The following is a 21,388-nucleotide window of genomic DNA, read 5'->3' as shown; positions in this document are numbered from 1 at the left end:
GGAAAATATTACAGAGCATTTTCTTAATTAATGATTATTGTGGGAGGCCCCAGCCCACTGTGGGTGGTGCCATCTCCGGGCTGGGAGTTTTGGATTCTATAAGGAAGTAGACTGAGTAAGCCATGAGGAGTAAGCCAGTATGCAGCACCCCTCCATGGTCTCTGCATCAGCTCCTGTCTCCAGATTCCTGACCTGTTCCTAACCTGACTTCCTTTGATGACAAACTGCAATATGGAAATAAACCCTTTCCTCTCCGACTTGCTTTTTGGTCATGGTGTTTCACTGCATCAACAGAAGCCTTAACGAAGACATCAATGTAGAATGATAACAGGATGCTGTATAAGAACGGGGGGAGGTTCTCCCGTTGTAGGGGTTTGAGGTTTATGAGGTGTTTGTGTCTGTGCCTTTCCGCCTGTCTATGAAACCAGAACTGCCTTAAAGAAAATCAAGAGCTTGACATGTTGATGGTGGTGAATGGAAAAGGTAAGATTAGAAGCCTTGAGGGTGTCTTAGATTAAAAATATTTGTCAAAGGCTAGGGCTGTAGCTCAGTGGTAGAATGTATACCTAGTATGAATGAGACATTAGATTCAATCTCCTGTGTAGCGCTAAATAATTTGCCAAACTTTTAATGACATAAGAGAACATAGGGAGATCTGGGTGAATAGAATATAGAACAAGGACAAGGAATAGCACACATGCACAGGCACACACACACACAGGCTCACACACACACAGGCTCTCTCTCACACACACACACACACACACACACACACACGCACAGGCACTCACACACACATGCACACACACCACACTGGAGGGGGAGAAAACTAAGAACAAGATATGAAAGAAAAATATTAGAAATAAAGCATTGACCCTAGAAGGACTTCTTCCAATAAAATAACTTCCTTACAGAGAAAAACAAACAAAACAACAACAACAACAACAAGAAACAAAACAAAACAAAACAAAAAACCCACAGCATGATGGTGCATGCTTTTAATTCCAGCACTTGGGAGACAGACTCAGGAGGATTTCTAAGAGTTTAAGGTCACAGAGAGTTCTAGGTCAGCCAGAGTTATGTAAGTGAGACCTGACAGGGGTGCGAGAGAGAAAGGGGGTTGGGAGGAGGAAATAGAGGGAAATATAGCGGAAGGTTCTGGGTTTGATTCTTAGACACACCACACACACACACACACACACACACACACACACACACACACACACACACACACACACACAGGGCGGGAGAGAGGACAAAAACCAAAAAACAAGATATTACCAAATAACAAAGACAATTTTCCTTGATGTTATAAATTCAGTCATAGGTTAAAAGGATCTATCAATTTCTCAGAACAAATAATTTAAAGGCTCACTCACCTCAATATATATCACTGTAAAAGTTCAGAAATCTAAAGAATATTCTGGAAACTTCCAGAGGGTAATAGAGAAGGGAAAGCCAAAATCTGTAAAGAATATAAACCCGACTGGATTCTAATATAGACTTTTTATAAACAGTGCTTAAAATGAAAGGAAAGCTCAATACTCTGCACAATTTTCCTAAGGGGAAATTACTTTTAACCGGCAATCTTATACCCAACTAAACACTGTTGCATGAGATAGAATAGGAACATTTTCAGATGTAGAAGATACAATATTTTCAAACTTCCTCTGTTTGGAAAGTATTTGAGATTATCCTTAAATAAAATAAATCAATTAGTTAGCTAAGTTCCTTGAAAGTAGAGTTCAAAGTAAATATATTTGAATAATTTATTTGTGGGTTTAATTCCAGAAAGTAAGGCTCATGGTAGAGAAAATACAAGGAATGAGGCAGGATTAGTGATATCTCATTGAACTGACCACTGTGGGTGATTAGTGGGCTACTATTTAATGAAAGAATAATAACCATCCAGTGAGAAAAGGGGAACGTCTGCCTATCTATCCATCCATCTGTCTGTCTGTCTATCTATCTATCTGCTTTTTTTTTTCTTCTTTTTTTCGGAGCTGGGGACCGAACCCAGGGCCTTGCTCTTGCTAGGCAAGCGCTCTACCACTGAGCTAAATCCCCACCCCATCTATCTGCTTTTTGAGACAGGGTTTCTTTGTGTAGCCCTGGCTGTCTTGGAACTTACTTTATAGACCAGGCTGGCCTCAGACTCAGAGATTCACCTGCCTCACCTTCAGAGTGCCAAGATTAAAGGCATGCGCCACAATGCCGGGCTTGGGAAAGCATTTATTACCAAGTGCTCTCTTCCATCATTCAGAGTTGCTCAGTGAGCACAGTGATTTTCCAGCACTTTTGTGTGGCACGTTTATGAGTGTGGGATCTACACATGCTGTGCTAAGAAGGCACCCTACTAACTGAGCTGTAGCCTTAGGAGTTTTTTTTTTCTCTCTAAATCCAAGCCTCCTGTGCAGCTCTTGCTGGAGGGAAGGCGCTTCAGCTCCTCCGACACCTCTGTTAAGTCAAATCCATCACAGGATCTTCCCAGCCATCATCTCTGAAGTGCTGGGGACTCGGGGACAGAGCAGCAACTCCTACTGTGCAGCTGGACCCAGGGCCATAACTGATATTTATTGTACCTATTTAATACCCAGTGATAGTGTTCTAACTATTGTCTAACACAATCTATGCCTTTCAGAAATGCTAAAGAGAGGACAAAGTATGTTTACATGGTCTGTCGTAATAAGCTACACATCTGCTGATTCTAGGACCCTTCTCTTTGCCCTAGGCTTGAGTTACCACCCAGTGGTATTTTCTTGCTCAAATACAGCCTCTTGTACTTGACTGCCTTGGTGTGAGTGTTACATGTATCCTGCTTTTCCCTAAGTTCAGTTTCATATTGGTGAGTGGCTTTGCAACTGCTTTTTATTCACTGAGGAAGGAAAAATATTTCTGCCTCCTAATAATTACCTGGGTGATTACTTTTACTGACACTCTTTGTTTATTAAAATAGACTTTGGGGGTAGAATGCTTGTCATTTCAAGTTTGGGGCCATCAAATGAAACATACTGAGTTCTAGTCCAGAGTGGGCTATAGAGTGAAACCTTGTAACCAAACCAAACCAAATCAAACCAAACAAAACAAAACATGAGAACAAACTGCAACAATAACAAAAAAAGCAACTACTAAAAATAACACCCCCACCCCCACCCCAGGTTTGTTGGTGAGCACCTGTAATCCCAGCACTTGAGTGATGAGGCAAGAGATCAGGAGTTTAAGGTCATCCTCAGCTATATAATATGAGCTAGGTCATCTGGGCTATGTTGAGCCCTGTTTCCAACAAACAAACAAACTAACCAATCAACAACACTTATTCCTGTAATTTCACCCTGGACACTCTTTAGCTTCCTGGTCCTAGTGATCTCTGGCTAATGGATGTAGATGAGACACACTGCACATATAGAGGGGCAGGCAGAGGCTAGAAACGGAACCTGAGCCTGTGCCTCCCTTAGAGTTAGGTATAGCTATATGACCAAGTTTCAGGCCTCACCCCTCAGAGACTGTTTGTTCTTTCTTCTTGGTTTTCTATGTTATGTCATGCCTCTTGGAACACAGATGGCCCCTATGACCTGGAATACACCCTGCCATAGAATGAGGAGTCATGATGAGTAAAGAAACCCAGGTCCCTAGGATCTTGTCTGCCTCAGTCCCCAGGGGTCAAACCAATGACCTAGGTCAGTCATACTCGATAACTAACCTTCTGTGGCCAATCACACTGCAAAGCATAATGTTACATGTATACACGGCCCTTTGAACATTGTATCTCTATGGTAAAATGTTTTCTTCCTGCTTTGTGACACCTGCTGCACATTTTGATGATATCTAGTACCCTTCTTTCATATTTAATTTAATTCATTCTCTGTCTCTCTGTGTCTGTGTCTGTGTCTGTCTCTGCCCCCCCCCTCTCTGTGTGTGTGTGTGTGTGTGTGTGTGTGTGTGTGTGTGTATTCCTTGTGTGTATGGAGACAGTGGTATCCACAGAGGCCAGAAAAGGACATCAGATTTCTAGGAGTTGGAGTGTTAAAGGTGGTTTTGAGCTGTCCAACATGGGTGTTGGGACTCAAAGTTATGTTTTCTTGAACAACAATGCCAAGCAACCAGAGCTTCCAGGAACTAAGCCACTACCTAAAGACTATACATGGACTGACCCTGGACTCTGACCTCATAGGTAGCAATGAATATTGTAGTAAGAGCACCAGTGGAAGGGGAAGCCATTGGCCCTGCTAAGACTGAACCCCCAGTGAACGTGATTGTTGGGGGGAGGGCGGCAATGGGGGAGGATGGGGAGGGAACACCCATAAAGAAAGGAAGGGGGAGGGATTAGGGGATGTTTGCCTGGAAACCGAAAGGGAATAACATTCAAATGTAAATAAGAAATACTCAAGTTAATAAAAAAAAAAAAAAAAAAAAAAAAAAAGTAAAAAAAAGTTATTTCTGATAAGTCATTTCTCTAGCCCCTCCTTTCATATGTGTTAGACTTTCTATTTTACCCCTGTTAAAATAAACAAAGTTTACTATCTATGTTAGGGTTTGATCCCTACAGGGCCTCAATGGAGTTTCTCCAGCTGATTCCTGGTGGATATTTTGAACATCCATTTTGATATTTTTCAATCTATCTTTATCTATCTATCTATCCTATCTCTCTATCTCTCTATCTATCCACCCATCTATCTACCCGACTGCTACCTGACATGTACTCTTTTACTTTGGCTTGCTTTATATTTCATGAATTAATTCAAAACCTCACATATGGCTATCATAGATCGTTCTCAAGACTATACAGATGAGCAATAATGTGCTAATTTTCTTTGGTTCAAAGAGGCAGAAAGCCATCCCTTCCCCAACATTTACCCAGGCTCTCCTAAGGAGCTCAGTGGCCCAAGAGCAGCATCTTTGCCTGAGGAGGGGACAGAAGCAAGTTTGGGGCTTCATTGCATCAGGTAGCACTAGAGATTCCAGGACAGCTGATTGGTCTCTCCTGCACCCCTACCTGGAAACCTACACATAGCCTCCATAGATCAAATAGCAAGCAAAAGCCTTCTCAAAGGCTTAGTGACAGATTGTCTCAGGTAAATATAATGTGGGGGACAATAGACCTGACATTAGCCTCTGGCTTCCATATGCTCATGTGTCTGTGAACATACTGTGCAAACAGAGAGACAGGACACACAGACACACAGACACACACAGACACATACACACAGACACATACACACAGACACAGACACACACACACAGACACACAGACACAGACACACAGACATAGACACAGACACAGACATGTACATGCACACACACAGAGAGACACAGACACAGACACACAGACACAGACACATACACAGACACATACACATAGACACATATACAGAGACACAGACACACACACACAGACACAGACACAGACACACACAGACACACTCAAATTGACTCTGTAGATAAGGTGTCCAGGAAGGACTTCTGTGAAGGAAATGATAAAGGTAAAATGACAAGCTGTTTCAGCCATCATTAATGGTCATTCCATTATTTCTTCCTTTATCAGTTGTGGATCATTGATATACATACACACTCATTCTGTGCAAACAGAGAGCCAGGACGCACGCACACACACACACACACACACACACACACACACACACACACACACACACACACACTCAAATTGACTCTGTAGATAAGGTGTCCAGGAAGTGCTTCTGTGATGGAAATGATAAGGTAAAATGACAAGCTGTTTCAGAATGTTGATTGTTTTAAGATGGGGTCTGTGTAACCCTGACTGGCCTTGATGTTACAATGTAGTGGAGTGGGGAGCAGTAACTAAGTTCCTGGTCTCTTTGCCTTCACCTCTTAGGTGCTGGCATGGTGGGTGGGTGTCTCAGCTGAAGCTCCCTTCTCATCAACTCTATCAATAAGCCCACCCAACTTAGTTCACTGCACTCATGACATAAATTCTTCCTTTGAGTTTCTTTTGTTTTGCCTTCTTCAAATGTCTCTGTTCATTCGGTTGCATCTTATATTTAAGACACTGCATCTGAGGGCCTCCTATAGCCCAGGATGGCCTCAGCACATAAATAGATGCGCCAAGTGGTCCTCCAAGAACACCACTACCAAGAGAGGCTCCTCCTTTAGAGTCCTCTTTACCCCAAGTTATAAAAGGTTGCCCCTCTGAGTAAGACCAGAGCAAGAGGGCGCACAAGGCTGAACAAAAGTTCTGATGTCAGACAGACGAGGTTTGAGCCAAATTTGATGTGAACTTCTTACAATCTAGTTGCCTGCAACCTTGAAGCACCCAGATTCCACTCTCCTGCGCCTGACCACCAGCCATGTGGTTGAGGTGTGCGTGATACAGCATAGTGAATTTTAAAACACCTTCACCACATTTTTGTCCCCTCCTTTTTATAGCCACCTTCCTCTTTCTCATACCGTGGCATATGAAGGCTTTCTTTGCTCTGTCCCTCAGAGGTTTCTGATTTAGGCTTTGAGCACCTTTTTGCTACAGTAGCCTTCCTTCTCATCCTTCCTACTCTTCTTTTCTCTACTTTTGAGATAGAGTCTTATGTAGTCCAGGCTGGTCTCAAACATGTTATGTAGTCAGGGCTGTCCTTGAACTCCTGATCTACCTACCTTCACCTCAAGAGTGGTGGGTTTATAGGCACATAGGTCACTGCACTTGAGAATACTGGCAGAGTTTTCAGGTTGGTGTTTCTCTGCCAGGAGGACTGTGTCTTTCATTCACTATCGAACATCAGGACCATACAGTGATATGTTCCGTCCCGCATGTCATGGTGTTATAGAATAGTGTTAGAACAAGCCAAGACACAGACGTCTGCTGAATTAAGATTGTTAGATAGGTCTAGAGTAAAGGGAGACTTAGAGCCAGGAGTAATGATATCTATAGTCTCAGCCACTGAGGAGGCCTGAGAACAAGACTTTCCAGCCAACCCGGGTAACATAGAAAGACCTTGTCTCCAAAAAAGGACAAGGAAGAAGAGGAGGAGATGGTGGAGGTGGGGAGAAGAATAGGGGAAAGGAAATAAGAGGAGGAAGTTAGATTTTTCACTTGTAGGATCTGAGAAACTGAGTTTCCTCCAAATATCCATCAGCACGAGCACACACTCTTCCAAGTTCTATTTATGTGAAAGTTCACTGACGAAAGCTGGATGCACAAAAGGTCCCAGGGTATTGCCAGAGTAGAACTTCTCTCTCTCTCTCTTTTAAATATATCTTTCCTACACATGGTAGAACAGGAGGCTATAGGCTTTTGGCCACCTGGTCTGTTACTGTGGTTTTTTTTTTTATATCTAAAATGCCACCTGTTCTTTGGGTCTAAAGACCGAGGGAGATAATGGGTTCACTCTAAGGATCTAGGATTGAAAGAAGCAGGTAGTTCCCAGAGGAACCTCTAAGGTAACACTTAGTTCATATGCTTTAGTCATATGAGAAAATTGTATCCAGGACCAACTAAGGGTGCAAAACTGAACTTCACAATTGCTCACTTCTCTTCACCTTTCCCTAGGTCCCCCAAAGCCTCAGTAATATGGGGGTAGTTTTGTTTTGCTGCCAGAATTTCACTGTGTATATCCTGGCTGGTCTCAAATTCATAGATATTCTTCTGCCTCAACCTCCCAAGTGGTAGGATTAAGGTATGAACTACCACAATAGATAGGGTTCCACATAATTAGTGGAACTAGTGTATACAGCAAAAGTCAACCAACTTCTGCTTCTCCAGTATCGACATAACATATATAAACACACACATACACACACACACACACACACACACAGAATCAGGAGTTCAGGTTATCATCAGCTACATAGCGAGTTAGAGGCCAGTCTGGGCTAATAGGTCCTTGTCTTACACAGAGGCAAAAACTAAATATCTTAGAACAAAAGAGTGATGGAGAATGGAAAGGATACAGTAAGAAATGCAACCTACCTAATTTAAGTTGGTCAGAAACTATTGGATGTCTAACCTGAAAGTGAAAGCATGTTGTCCGCAGGATAAAGGGGGCCCGGCACTGACTTCTGCAACACCTGCTTTTAGAAGAGGACAGAGACCCAGCTGCCAAACATCTTCTCAGGTACCTAACAACTCTGAACTCTGACCTGTGAAGGGGAAGGTCTCTAAAGTAGAGGGGACTTGAGAAAAATCTGAGGGCTAGTGTGGGCATAGCAGTGGGATCCATGCTTTAAGGGTTAAGGTCAGAAGGTCAGCTCTGGGTAAGAAACTGCCCAGGTAGGAGATGGGGTCAAATCCAGAGAAAGGCAGGACAGGCATGAGGCTATAACTGTTTCTAGAAACTTAAAAATATAATGAAGGACAATACAGTTTACCTCCCAGGTCCTGTAGAATGCAATGCCGTGTACACAGTCAGTCTCTTATTTATTTAGACCTTTCCCTTCCTGTTCTTGCTGGGTTTTCAAGCTAGAACGTGAATATCCTTAATCAATGTCATTCCCCCCTAGGTCCATGCAAACGTTGCCTTCTATCCTCTTGCATGCTTTAGTTATCTCTTTTCATGGGGAGGGGCAGGTTTCCAGACAGGGTTTGCTTATGTAGCCTGGGCTGTCCTAGAGCAACCTCTGTAGATCGGGCTGGACTCAAACTCCAAGAGATAAACCTGCCTCTGCCTCCTGAATGCTGGGGATCAACGGGGTGCATCGCTATTGCCTGGATATATATTCAATTTTAATTTAAGAGTTTTCAAGTAAGCTCTTGCCCTGAAGCCCAGTCTGACACAGAACACAAGGTCCTCCTGCACCAGGTCTCCTCCATGCTGACAACATTTTTGTTTCAGTGTAGGATCTTGGAGATTGAAGGCAGATATAGAGCAGGGGGGATGGAGGAGGGAGGCAAGTGGGATGGGGTGAAAGAAAACACAACAATGTGGATGTTTCTATTGAGGTCCAAGGTGTTAGCTACCCAGACTTCTAGGGGAATTTTAATTAGCAGACACAAATTCCAGTTCCTACTGGGGCAGAAGTGACTCATGCTGCACATCTGCATGGGCTGTGAGGGCATCGGTGCCAGGGACTGAGGCTGTACCTAGCTGTCCCATGGGGAAGTGGACAGCAGTCTTGTGAGAGACAGACATTTGGATCAACCACTCTGAGAAACTAGAGAGGGGAGAAGTGAATTGAAAAGCCACCCCAGGCTGGCTGAGCCATGTGTCCTGAGTGAGAAAGTCCCTGTGCTGACAGATTCCTTCTGCTGGCTCTGGCATCTGAGATTCCTCAGACTTGCTGCCTTCAAAAGAGAGCGCTGAAGCCTACGTTTTAAGACAAGAAAGGAGACTGGAGGGAAAGCTCAGCTGTTAAATGCACTGACTGCTCTTCCAGAGGTCCTGAGTTCAATTCCCACCAACCACACGATGACTCACAACCATCTGTAGTGGGATCGGATGCCCTCTTCTGCTGTGTCTGAAGACAGCTACAGAGTACTGATATAAATAAAATAAGTACATCTTTAAAAATTTTGTAAAAGACAAGAAAGGGGTAGTTCTATCTGAGGGTGAAGAAAGAACTCGAAAGTGGAGATGTGCCCCGTGCAAAGGGGCTTCACTTTCCACTCCCCAGTTGATCTCTGCTGCATATTTTGAACATTCGTTTTAATGATGTGTTCCTACCTATCTTTATTTCTCTATCTATCATATATTTCTATCTACTTATTTAATTATCACCTATCCAGCCAGTCATCTATCTACCTGACTGCTACCTGACATGTACTCTTTTACTTTGGCTTGTTTTATACTTGAATTAATTCAAAACCTCACATATGGCTATCATAGATCGTTCTCAAGACTATACAGATGAGCAATAATGTGCTAATTTTCTTTGGTTCAAAGAGGCAGAAAGCCATCCCTTCCCCAACATTTACCCAGGTTCTCCAAGGAGCTCAGTGTCCCAAGAGCAGCATCTGTGGCTGAGGAGGGGACAGAAGCAAGTTTGGGGCTTCATCTGCTCCGGTGACAGTAGAGATTCTGGGACAGCTGGTTGGTCTCTCCTGCACCCCTACCTGGAAACCTACACGTAGCCTCCATAGATCAAATAGCAAGCAAAGGCCTTCTCAAAGTCTTAGTGACAGACTGTCTCAGGTAAATATAATGTGGGGGACAATAGACCTGACATTAGCCTCTGGCTTCCATATGCTCATGTGTCTGTGAGCATACTGTGCACACGTTTTAAGACAAACATACATTTTAAGACAAGAAAGGGGTGGTTGTAGTTGAGGCTAGAGAAAGAGCTGGAATGAGGTGATGTGCCCTGTGTAAAGAGGCTTCACTCTCCATCGGGGTGTGGCTCATTGGGAAGGTGCTTGCCTGGATTGCATAACGTTCTGCGTTTGATCCTCAGCACCCGTCAGTTGGAACCTTACGCTGTGCAGCACTTACTGAAAGCAACCTGTGGTTTGTGGAGAGGGCTCAGTGGTTAAGAGCGTGTACGTGCTCTTGCAGGGGATCAGAGTTCAGTTCCATCACCCATGTTAGGTGTTTCACAAGGGCCTGTATCTCCAACTACAGAGGATCTGACACGTCTCTCCTCAGAGGGCAACTGCATTCAGGTACACATACCACCACCACCATCCCTCCAGATATACATGCATATTCATTACTAAAAATTAGAAAAAAGGGGGTTGGGGATTTAGCTCAGTGGTAGAGCACTTGCCTAGCAAGCGCAAGGCCCTGGGTTCGGTCCCCAGTTCCGAAAAAAAGAAAAGGAAAAAAAATTAGAAAAAAGAATTCTTTATTTAAAAAAAGCAAACTGAAAAATTAGCAAGAAGCCCATTAGAAACACCAAACGCATGACCTTCAGACCGAGGACTACAAATTCCTCTTGATGACGGGTTTCTAGAGAACTTCTTATACAACCAAACTTTAGAAACCACAATAAGGGAATGGCGGTCTCCTAAGTGGCTCCCATCTGTACATGAGGCCAGAGGAACTCACCTGTGTGTCTATTGCTGTCCAGAGCTTAAGTGTACCATTGTTATTGTTTTAGAGTCTCATTACACCCCAAAGGGGCCGGGGACTTGGGATGCTTCCAAAGGCTGAGATTCCAGATGTGTGGCCATATCTGGTTTATCCAAGAGAACTTTAAGAATTTGGGAAGGAAGGCTAGAGTCTTGGGACTCCTTAAAGAAGGGCATGTGAAGCTTCACAGTTTTGCTTGAAGCTAAAAGAAATTGATAGAACATTGCAATTGATGAAAAATGATTTAGTTGTTTCTCTATAGAGAGAATACAAATATCCAGTATCTCAGTGGCATAATTTTAAAATTCCAACAGTCAATTGAGGATTTTGGGAGTGATGTAATCAAGGTATAGGCTGATAAAAATATTAAATTAATAGTTTTTGTAATTACGTGTCAGATACATTATTTGTTGTATTAATTTTTTTATTTGGTTTTAAGACAGGGTCTCTCTTGCAGCGTCTGTCTGTCTGTCCCGGAGCTTTGTATGTACATCAGGGCAGCCTGGTGCTCACTGAGATCCATCTATGTCTGCCTTCTGAATGCTGGGATTAAAAGTATGCCCCATCCGACCTGGCACGATTGTCTTGTTTTGAGACCAGGGTCACATACAGCCTATGGTGTTCTGAAACTTATTACATGGTCAAGGGTGAGCTGAGCTTCTGATGCTCCCATTTCTGCATCTGAGAGACGGGGATTACAGGCTGTGCCACAACAGCCAGTATTAGACTGTGCTGAGATTCAGTTCAGGAACTCCTGGGTGTCCGGTTGTCACTTTACCAACCGAGCTATGTGCCCAGCCTATAATTCAAATATTTTAAATGAAAACTTTTACATTTGTGATTTTTCAGACATGAAAGTTGTTTTAAATTTTATTTTGTAATTTTTGAAATTTTTATTTATTTTTACCTGTATAGGCGTTTTGTCAGAGTGTACCTCTGTGTATCAAATGGTCACAGAGCCCTCAGAGGCCATAAGAGGCATCTGATACACCTGGGACTGGAATTTCAGACAGTGGTGAACCACTATGTAGGTCCTGAGACTTGAACCCTGGGGTTTTAGAAGAGCAAGCAGTGCTCTCTACCACCGAACGGTCTCTCCGTCTCCTATTTCTATTTTTTTAAATTAATATATTCTTCTGTCATGCAATATATCAGGATTTCAGCCTCCTGTCCCATCAGTTGTCCCTCTCTCTCTCTCTCTCTCTCTCTCTCTCTCTCTCTCTCTCTCTCTCTCACACACACACACACACACACACACACAAAACACAACTCTTCTACCCCAGATCCACTGCCCCTTCATTTCCATTCAGAAAAGAACAGGCCTCCCAGTTATACCAACAAAACATTGCTATTTCTATTCTTAATTAAACGTATGTGTGTGTCTGTGTACGTGAGTGAGAGGCCAGAGACATAATATCCTAGATCTAGATTTACAGACTGTTGTTAGCTGTTTGAGGTGGTGGTGGAAATTGACCCCAATTCCTCTGGAAGTATAGGGCTTGATCTTAACTGATGACCCCCCACCCCCAGAGCCCTGGTTTATTTTGGGTGATAGTGATGTGTTTTTGTTTTGGCTTTATTGAATATCTACTACATTTTTTATTTGTTTTATAGCCTGGTCCAACATAAATTTTTTAGCAAAGAATTTATTATAGATAGCTGTCCATTCTAAATTTTGTTTAAGGAAGGATGTGACACTGGATTCTTGACTGGCCAGGAACTGAAGATATAGACCAGGCTGGCCTGCAACTGGCAGAGATGTCTCTGCCTCCCATGTACTGGGTATCACCCTGGGATGTCCAATCTATCATGACAGGAAGCTGAGGTGAACTGTTGGTGTCCTTGAGAGTGGTGACTGTGTGTGAACAGAGGTGACACTGAGCTAGCTCTCATGCAGCTGAGCACAGCCTCTCACAGTACCTTATAATGGTTTAAAGCTCAGGGTGTAGAGAAGGTGGGAACCTTCACTGCAGTGCAGAGTGCTCACCCTGTTGGTTCTGCAGCGTCCCCCAAACTCAGGTGGGAGAAGCCAAGCTGAGGAGGAGCCAGGAGTACAGCCTCCCCAAGGACAGCGAGTTAGCCACATGGTGCAACTCATCTCTGCCACCCTCAGGATGTGGGGGGAGTGTTGTCTTATCAGATTAAGTAGAAATTCTGTGGAACTTAACACAGCAGGCTTACATGATTACAGAGTAGAGTCTTCATGGATTCCCAAAAGACAGAAGGTAGGAAGGAAGGAAGGGATGGGTAGCAGGGCAAAGATGAGTGATTGTTCCTTCTCACTCCTTTACCTGCAACCCAGGGGACACTTAAAATCTCTACCCTCAAGAAGCAGTGAAAACAATAAACATTCATAAGATACAACTCTAATTAAGGTATATTGTGTTGGTCTCTTACCCTTCCTTTTCTCTATGTGTGTTGGGGTACATGACACCTATGCGTTTGCATGTGTGTGGGTACATGCATGTGGGAACCAGAGGATGACTCTGCTCTCTTCCCTCAGGCACTGCCCACTATCTTTGTGAAGATAGGGTTTCTCCCAGGCCTGACACACAGCGAGTGGGCTATTCTGACTTTCTAATGAAGCTCAGGGATCTCACAAATCCATCTCTCTCCAACTCCAAGTTCCAGAATTCCAAGTGCATTCACCACACTCTGTTTTCTCCCCAGGGTTCTGGGAATCGAACTCAGGTCTGTGTTTGCAAGCCGAGAACTCTACCCACTGAGCTATCTCCTCCGTTTGTGTCTTCTACTACTTTCACAAATGCTTGAGGCTGCAAAGTTTATAAAGTGAATGTCTGATGGCTGGAAAGTCAAAATATCATGGCAATGCTGTCTGGTTAGGGTTCTCCTGGAAGAGTCACAATATGGCAGAGAGCCACTGCCATGTGCAGAATGGAGGACATGGCAAGAGAGGAGCCCAGAGAGGTTGAGGCCGGCCTTGCTCCTGCAAGAACTGAGTAGGATCCCACAACACTTAATTGATCTCTACTGAGTGTGATGCCCTCCAGAACTTGGTCACTTCCCAGTAGACTTCACCACTTAAAGGTTTTACTTCCTCCATGTGGGCACACTGAGAACATTGGAGGACAGCCATACCCAATCATAGAACATAGTGAGTACTGACACGATTAAGAGACTTCATTCAGAGGTATCGAGCCAAGTGTGAGCCACAAGGTAATTAAATATGGACAGCAGTTTACAGATCTGTGCAAAGTAAACTCCACGGCCTATCAGAGATCTGCTACAGTACGTCCTGGCAACCTACGTGCTGCACAGCTCTGTGTGTTGCTGCACAGCTCTGTGTGTTACCAGGATTGGTTGTAGCCCCTCACTGGTAGGGAACCCAAGCCCATTGATTCACAGAGTCTTGATATGCCATTCTGGGAGCAGTGGTTGCAGGAGCCCAGACATGACGTAGAGATTGAGTCATTAACCCAGAGCTCCTCCATGAACAGACTGTTAAATGATTGTGTGTACTGTGCATGTCTCTTTCATTGTCTTATTTTGCTTGCAGCCATTTTTTTTTAACTTGACGATGCCATCAAATATTTGCAAGTTCTTCCTAACTTGGTGGTTAATTCAGCAGGTAATTTTCTCAACCCACATCCTGTTGACCTCACTTTAGTTCCCACGGTTGAGTCTGTGGAAGCAGATGTTAGAGAGCATGAACTTTGAGGAAGTAATGTAAAGATAATATCAGATTGGTCTGTGTGTGTGTGTGTGTGTGTGTGTGTGTGTTGACTATGAACAATCTACAATGATATATGACTATGAAAAGGTCATGATGAGGTTTCTTGCTTTGTGTGCTCACTAAAGAATTAATTGAATAAAGAAAGAAATATAGTATCTCTAGATACAAAAGGATCAGAGATCTCTGCCTTGACTTTCTGTCCTTCTTAATGTAGTGAGATTGTGTCCATGCGTGAGCCATGTGTGAGGTTGGAGTGTGTGATATCCCATGCTGCAGGCTCCACAGCGCTCAGCACAGGCTGGTAACTCAGCAAGCTTAGCTAGTAACAGAGGACCCTGCTTCTTTCTTTCAGGTGACTGGGCTGACAGGGCCTTTGATGCTAGACATGGCTCCCAAAGCATTTGATGACCAGTATGAGGGCTGTGTCAACAAAATGGAGGAAAAGGCACCCCTGCTTTTACAGGAAGACTTTAATATGAATGCGAAATTAAAAGTTGCATGGGAAGAGGCAAAGAAACGATGGAACAACATAAAACCTAGTAGGACTTATCCCAAAGGTTTCAATGATTTCCATGGAACGGCTTTAGTTGCCTACACTGGGAGTATCGCTGTAGATTTTAACAGAGCTGTTAGGGAATTCAAGGAAAATCCTGGTCAATTCCACTACAAGGCCTTCCATTACTACTTAACAAGAGCTCTTCAGCTTTTGAGTAACGGGGATTGTCATTCAGTCTACCGAGGCACTAAGACCAGGTTTCACTATACTGGAGCTGGCTCTGTGCGATTTGGGCAGTTCACATCTTCATCATTGTCTAAGGCAGTAGCTCAATCTCCAGAGTTTTTCAGTGATCATGGGACGCTGTTCATCATCAAAACCTGCTTGGGGGTTAATATCAAACAATTCTCTTTCCGTCCTGACCAAGAGGAGGTGTTAATTCCAGGCTATGAGGTATATCAGAAAGTCAGGACACAAGGCTACAACGAAATTTTCCTGGACTCCCCGAAGAGGAAGAAGAGCAACTACAATTGCTTGTACAGCAGCGCAGGTGAGAGTTTGCTCATGTTTGAGGTGGAGCTGTCAGGGGACCTCATGAAATGGGACAGAGGGTGCTCCCTACCAGAAGCCACATGGTAGACCTTGCATATGATGAAGGTGCCTGGCACAGTGAATGGTAGCATTGGTTAGCCAAGCACATGTCGCACAGTGACAGTGCGTCAGAAATGGTTGAAACAATGAGTAGCTTCAGGAAAATCTCTTACCAGGGACTCCTCATGATGAGTGACGTGTGTCATCTGCAGCTGATTCTCCATCCTTTGAAATTAAAGATGCCTGTGTTTGGGGGTCTCCATGCATGTATACCCATCATGCATTGTGGCCTGAGTTCTCTTCATCCCTTGACTAGAGATCTCATTTGGTGCAAGCAAAGACTCCATCAATTTTATCATGGTAGTGTCCGCTCAGAGCACTGTTCAAGTATCACTTATTATGGTAATCCTTCCTTAGTACTTCCAGAGAAAATTACCAACCATGTTCTCTGTCGTAGCTTTGGAGTCAGACTCAGTGGTACCCTGATTCAAATGTCACTAGTTCTGTGTGACTCTTGGCAAGCTACCAGATTATCTGTGCCTCTGTTTTTTCCATTTCAGTATTAAAGACCCAAATAACAAATATTCTCATAGTATTGTCACAAGAATGAAAAGAAATGCATTCAAGATATATTGCTTGACATGTAGATATCGTTCAACAAATGCTGTTTGATTTTAAATGTGAAGAATGCTGCTCACATCTCAGCCATTTGATCCAAACTCATAGTCTTGAGGGACTCCATACTTACAGAAAAAGCTCTTGCTTCCAGTCTAGAGACCTTGGCTCCTATTGCCCACCACTCAGGATCTGGAAAGTGTCTGACTCCACTAAATGTTATCTAGGGTGGTACATTTGACTGAAAGCCCAAGGAGCCAACCTGAAATAAGTTACAGTTAGAATCCTGAGCACACAGCAGTCTTATGTCTAAGTAGCCCTGACACCCTGAAAGGTTCCTGGAAACATGAGAAGTCCTTGGAGGCAGAAGTGGAACTATGGGAAGTGACCATAGGGATTTTATGCATTTGCATAGAGAAATTTTGAATTTGGATCAATCCCAGAGAAAGCATGAGAACTACCCAGGCACAGAGTCCACCAAGAAGGATGCTTCCCATCTGGGCCAAATGATCCATGTTCAGGCAGGCTGAGAGCCTCAGGTAAGCTCTAGATCACACCAGCTAGCATAGAGTATATGTCTCTTCAACAGCAGACCCTCAGAAGTTTCACACCCTGAATCCTCTTCCTGGGTGAAGAAGGCAAAGCCTGTAGTAGTCTCTAGAAGGCCAGGGAAGACTCTGCCCAGGGAAGGCTTTCTACTGTTGTTGTTGTTGTTGTTATTATTATTATTATTATTATTATTAGTAGTAGTAGTAGTAGTAGTAGTAGTAGTAATACTCTAGGCAGTATCTTAGAGCACAGAACCTGGGCAGGGGCAGGAATCCATCCATTTGCTCACTCTCCTGGTGTTTGAGTACTTTATGAGTCCTGAGGGTGCTGGAAGAGTCTAGCCAGGCACCCTAGTCCTCTAGAGCCTACTCTCGGGTTCTGAGCTATATTTAAAGTTCTGGATGTTTAGGGGAGATACCCACGTCCTGACAGATCCCATTCTGAAACCTCTCTTTCTCTTCCCTTCTTCAGGAGCCAGAGAGAGCTGTGTATCCCTGTTCCTCGTGGTTCTCCCCAGTCTTCTGGTCCAGCTGCTTTGTCTTGCTGAGCCGTAGCCCTCTCCTGTCTGCAGTTTGTGGGTCTGAGTGTTAAAGGGAGGCCAAGGGGCAAGCACTCGATTGGTTGTCTAAGATCTGTGGTGGAGGGGAGGGTGGGATCCTATCAGGGAAGGTCTGCTCTAGCATGCACGACTTCTGTAGGCATCCAAGGATCTGACTTTGTTAGTCCCTGAAACTTTACACTCTTACTCTAAATTTATGACTCTTTGACACTTTGCTATGATCAAAAAGCAATGTTTGTCTACATGGTCAGTAGTAAGAATGTTTTTTGTTGTTGTTTTGTTTTTAAAAGTTTTTATTGATTTTTTTTCCTGAGTTTAATTCCATGTACCCAGTCTCATTCTTTTTTTGTCCCTTCATATCCATCCCCTGCTCTTGCAACCCTTCCCCCTCCCACTAAAACCCAAACGAGGAAAATAAAGAACTCAAAGTGTGTAATACATCTCATGGTGGAATTTCTAGTGTGTCATGATGTGCTCCACGGCATTCCCCTCTGATCACACATCTTCATTCCAAGGAGTCATTGATGTGATTCCTGGTTTCTGGCTTCTGTGACCCCATTTATAATGGGTCATTACCAGGACTCCTCCTGGTTATCCTGTTGTTGCCCTGTATCATGTAGCTTTGAATCAGCAGGACCAGCCCTTTCAAGCACTCCAACAGTTCACAGATGATGGAGAATTTTGGGTGGACCATCTCAAACTCTGTAGCTTGGCCTGGGTGGTTGCTGAGTTGGTCAGCCCACTGCTCTCCCTTATCTATACCAGCTGGGCAATCTCTTCAAGTACTGCTCTGGCTAGGCCACCCAGTGCTGTCATTGGCAGGAGTCAGGCAGTGTCACCTCTCCTGCTCTCAAGCCCTTAAGGTGGCTTACCTGTATCCATGTCTCCATAGCCAGCTTCACTGTGCTTCCCAGTTGAGGTGCAGGTCCCAGAAACTATCAAGTGCTGGGGTAGATTCCTACTCTCACACCATCAGGCCATCTACCCTTGCACCCTGACCACTAGTGCCAGGTCTACTGTGCTTGCCAGGTAAAGTAGAGGGCCCACTCTCCCAAGTTCTGTAGCCAGCAAGGGGCAGGCCCAACTCACTTGCTCTTATGAGCCCAGGGGAGTCAGCTTTCCCCACTACATCAAGGTAGCAACTTGCGATGGGGCTGAGGCCATCATACCCATGTAGGCTACCACATAGGAGATGAGTGGTGAAGCCGCTCTCCCTAGTGCAGTAACCATGGAAGGGTCACAGCCAGCCTCCATGACCTCTACACCTCCCACCTCAGGCAAGCTGCTGCAGGTGGGGAGGGGCCAGTTGGGGTAGGGCATTACCCCAGTGGCCATGTGGCCTCACAGCAGATGAAGGGGGAGTCAGCTTTCTCACACTCAGTCTCTGGACCTGCTCACCAGTCTCCCACCACCCACCAGGGCCAGTTCCACTATGCTATCCAGGCAACACACAGGGCCATCTCTAAGGGTCTCTCCTAAGTGCAGCTGCTCATGGGCATGAGGTAGAACCAACTCTCCAGAGCCAGTGAGGGGCGAGGAAAGCTCTGCACAGGCCCTTAGACATCCACATGCTCTCAGAGAAGCTGCTGCCCAGACCCAGGACCTTCCCCTGGAGGACAGCTCTGCACAGGCCCTTAGACATCCACATGGCCCCAGGGACACTGCTGCCCAGACACGGGCCCTTCCCCGGTCTCTGGGGGAAATATGAGCTGTGGACATTGACAGACCTCCATTGGCCCAGACATGACCCTCAAGTGGTCTCACTAGCAGGGACTTCACCCACAGGAACTTCACCATGGCCTCAAGGTGGCAGGGCTGCTATTCACAACAGACTATTCTGCTCCCTTGCATCTCCAGCTCCATCTCCCTATACAATGCTCAAATTGTCCTGATTCTCTTTCTGTCCATACTTGTACATTGTAGGGTCTCCTGCTGAAGGGTGGCCAAGCAGTTGGTGGGCCGCTGATGGTGGCAAATGGGCCCCTAGATATTTATAGTCTTGCCCTGTGGCATGGAGCTGGGCAAGTCAATGAACATTCTCCCCCTCGTGTACTTCATGGTGAGAAAACAGAATGGCATCTGTGTGTCTATGATCCGCCCGAGTCATACAGCAGAGTTCAGGTCTCAGGGCATCTCTCTCTGACATGATGATGCTGGTGGGCCAGTCTTGGGATGTCTTACCCCAACTATTCTGTTGCATGAAGGCAGGCAGTGCTCCGTGTGTCCCATGCCTGCCATCTTCTTGCAGCTGAGGTAGTATCTCTGTGAGCGTCTTTCCCAGTAAGTCAACTTGGTATGGTGGCAGGCAGAGTTCCATGTCTATGATCTGACCATGCTGTGTGTGGAAGACAGATCTGTGGGCTTCTTTCCCAGGTGGCATAGCGGTGGAGACTCTAGATGTCTCTTGGCTTTACTTTTAACCTCCATTGCTTCTGCACAGTCCTGGGCTATTATGATGGTCTCATTCTCACTGACCTTAGCACAGCAGCCAGAGGTCCCAGCCCAAGGCAAGGCAGGGCAGTAACAGTTTAAAATATGCAATTTGTGATAAATGTTGCAATCCAAGGAAACAAACCATTTATAACCATATCTTGCTTTTCTGTGACTAGGTACTTCTGTAGATTGTAGGATTTGTTTGAGAGACTCCACTAAGGCATGAGGTCTGATGCCCACACTTCTACAGCTGAGTACGTTCGTGTGGCACATTTCTCACACACGGATGCTCCTGCAGGACGAATTGAATGGTCCATCAATATAAGGGCTGACCCAGATAAATTCCACTGTCTAGCCCATTAGAAATGCAACCAGCTACTGAGCTCTGTCAGTTCACTTTAATAACCAGATATTTCTATTGAAACGGATAACTACATTAATTTTAAAAAGATTACTACTGTCTATGTGTGATGTGTGTGCCTTCATGCCTTGAAATGTGTCTAGGGACATGTCTGTGGTATTAGTTCTCATCTTCAACCTTTGTATAGGTTCCAGGGATCAAACTTAGGTTGTCAGTTTGCACATGAAGCATCTTAAGTGTTGAGCCATCTTACCTCCCAGACAGGCACATTTTGAGGTATATATGGATCAGGAAGTCTGTGTCTTACACTCACCAAGCCTGGTGACATATGGGAGATAAAGACAAAGTAGATGGGTTGATCAGGACCTACAAATATTAAAGTTTCCATTAATGAATAAAAACGACAGTTAGACTCCTTTGCAGAAGTGATCCTACAAAATCAGAGAGTCTTAGAGTATAAAGTTTCCCTTACTCCCCTGTTACAGACTTAGAGAGCCTTTGGAAAAGAGCGCAGACTCAATTCAGATTACAATTGTAATTAGTTCAACTTATTGTAGCTGCCAGCAGGACAGCAATATCTGAGCCAAACCAGAGACTGCTGAGCCAGTTGTGGTGGGATCAAGAGAAGGACTTTTAAATGTGAGATTCATAAGAAGATCTTGAGTATCTGCATAAGCAAATCAAGAGCTATCTGGGGGAATCTCAGAACAGTCCTTTGGTTACAGAAACAGGTTACAGAAGCCAAAAACACAGCTAGTCAAATTATAATGAAGGAGGTGGTAATGGCTATACATTTATGGGTGAAGGTCACTGAGTTGGGGTCACTGGGAACTTTTCCAGGGACTGGAGTTAGAGTCAAATTGCTATTAGGTACCAAGATGGAGGCTGTGGTGGTTTGAATATGCTTGGCCCATGGAATGGCACTATTTGGAGGTGTGGCCTTGTTGGAGTAGGTGTGGCTTTGTTGGAGGAAGTGTGTCATTATGGCTGTGGGCTTTAAGACCCTTGTTCTAGCTGCCTGGAAGCCAGTGTTCTTGCGATAGTGATTGTCTCCACTCCTAAGGTGGTGAATATAGCTGGCTTACACTATGAATCTACCACATCCAGGTCAAGGACTTAG

The 21,388-nt window shown here is 44.5% G+C and overlaps 1 protein-coding gene across 1 annotated transcript; it reads left to right on the top strand.

The window, feature by feature from the left end:
• The first annotated feature begins 9,892 nt into the window (after nt 1–9,892).
• On the top strand, nt 9,893–17,656 carry LOC116891762 (T-cell ecto-ADP-ribosyltransferase 2). Its single transcript, XM_032893087.1, has 4 exons — nt 9,893–10,094; nt 14,488–14,559; nt 15,017–15,710; nt 17,387–17,656. The coding sequence occupies exons 2-4, from the start codon at nt 14,509–14,511 to the stop codon at nt 17,467–17,469; spliced, it is 828 nt and encodes a 275-aa protein (XP_032748978.1). The 5' UTR covers nt 9,893–10,094; nt 14,488–14,508; the 3' UTR covers nt 17,470–17,656.
• The last annotated feature ends 3,732 nt before the right edge of the window (nt 17,657–21,388 follow it).

Source organism: Rattus rattus, chromosome 2 (genome assembly GCF_011064425.1).
Source record: "Rattus rattus isolate New Zealand chromosome 2, Rrattus_CSIRO_v1, whole genome shotgun sequence".
NCBI lineage: Eukaryota > Metazoa > Chordata > Mammalia > Rodentia > Muridae > Rattus > Rattus rattus.
This window is presented reverse-complemented; position numbering and strand designations above follow the sequence as displayed.

Coding starts and splice junctions, on each gene's coding strand:
- LOC116891762 (XM_032893087.1), top strand. CDS start 14,509: ATGCCATCAAATATTTGCAAGTTCTTCCTAACTTGGTGGTTAATTCAG. Junction 14,560..15,016: donor CTTGGTGGTTAATTCAGCAG/GTAATTTTCTCA, acceptor TCTTTCTTTCAG/GTGACTGGGCTGACAGGGCC. Junction 15,711..17,386: donor TTGCTTGTACAGCAGCGCAG/GTGAGAGTTTGC, acceptor TCCCTTCTTCAG/GAGCCAGAGAGAGCTGTGTA.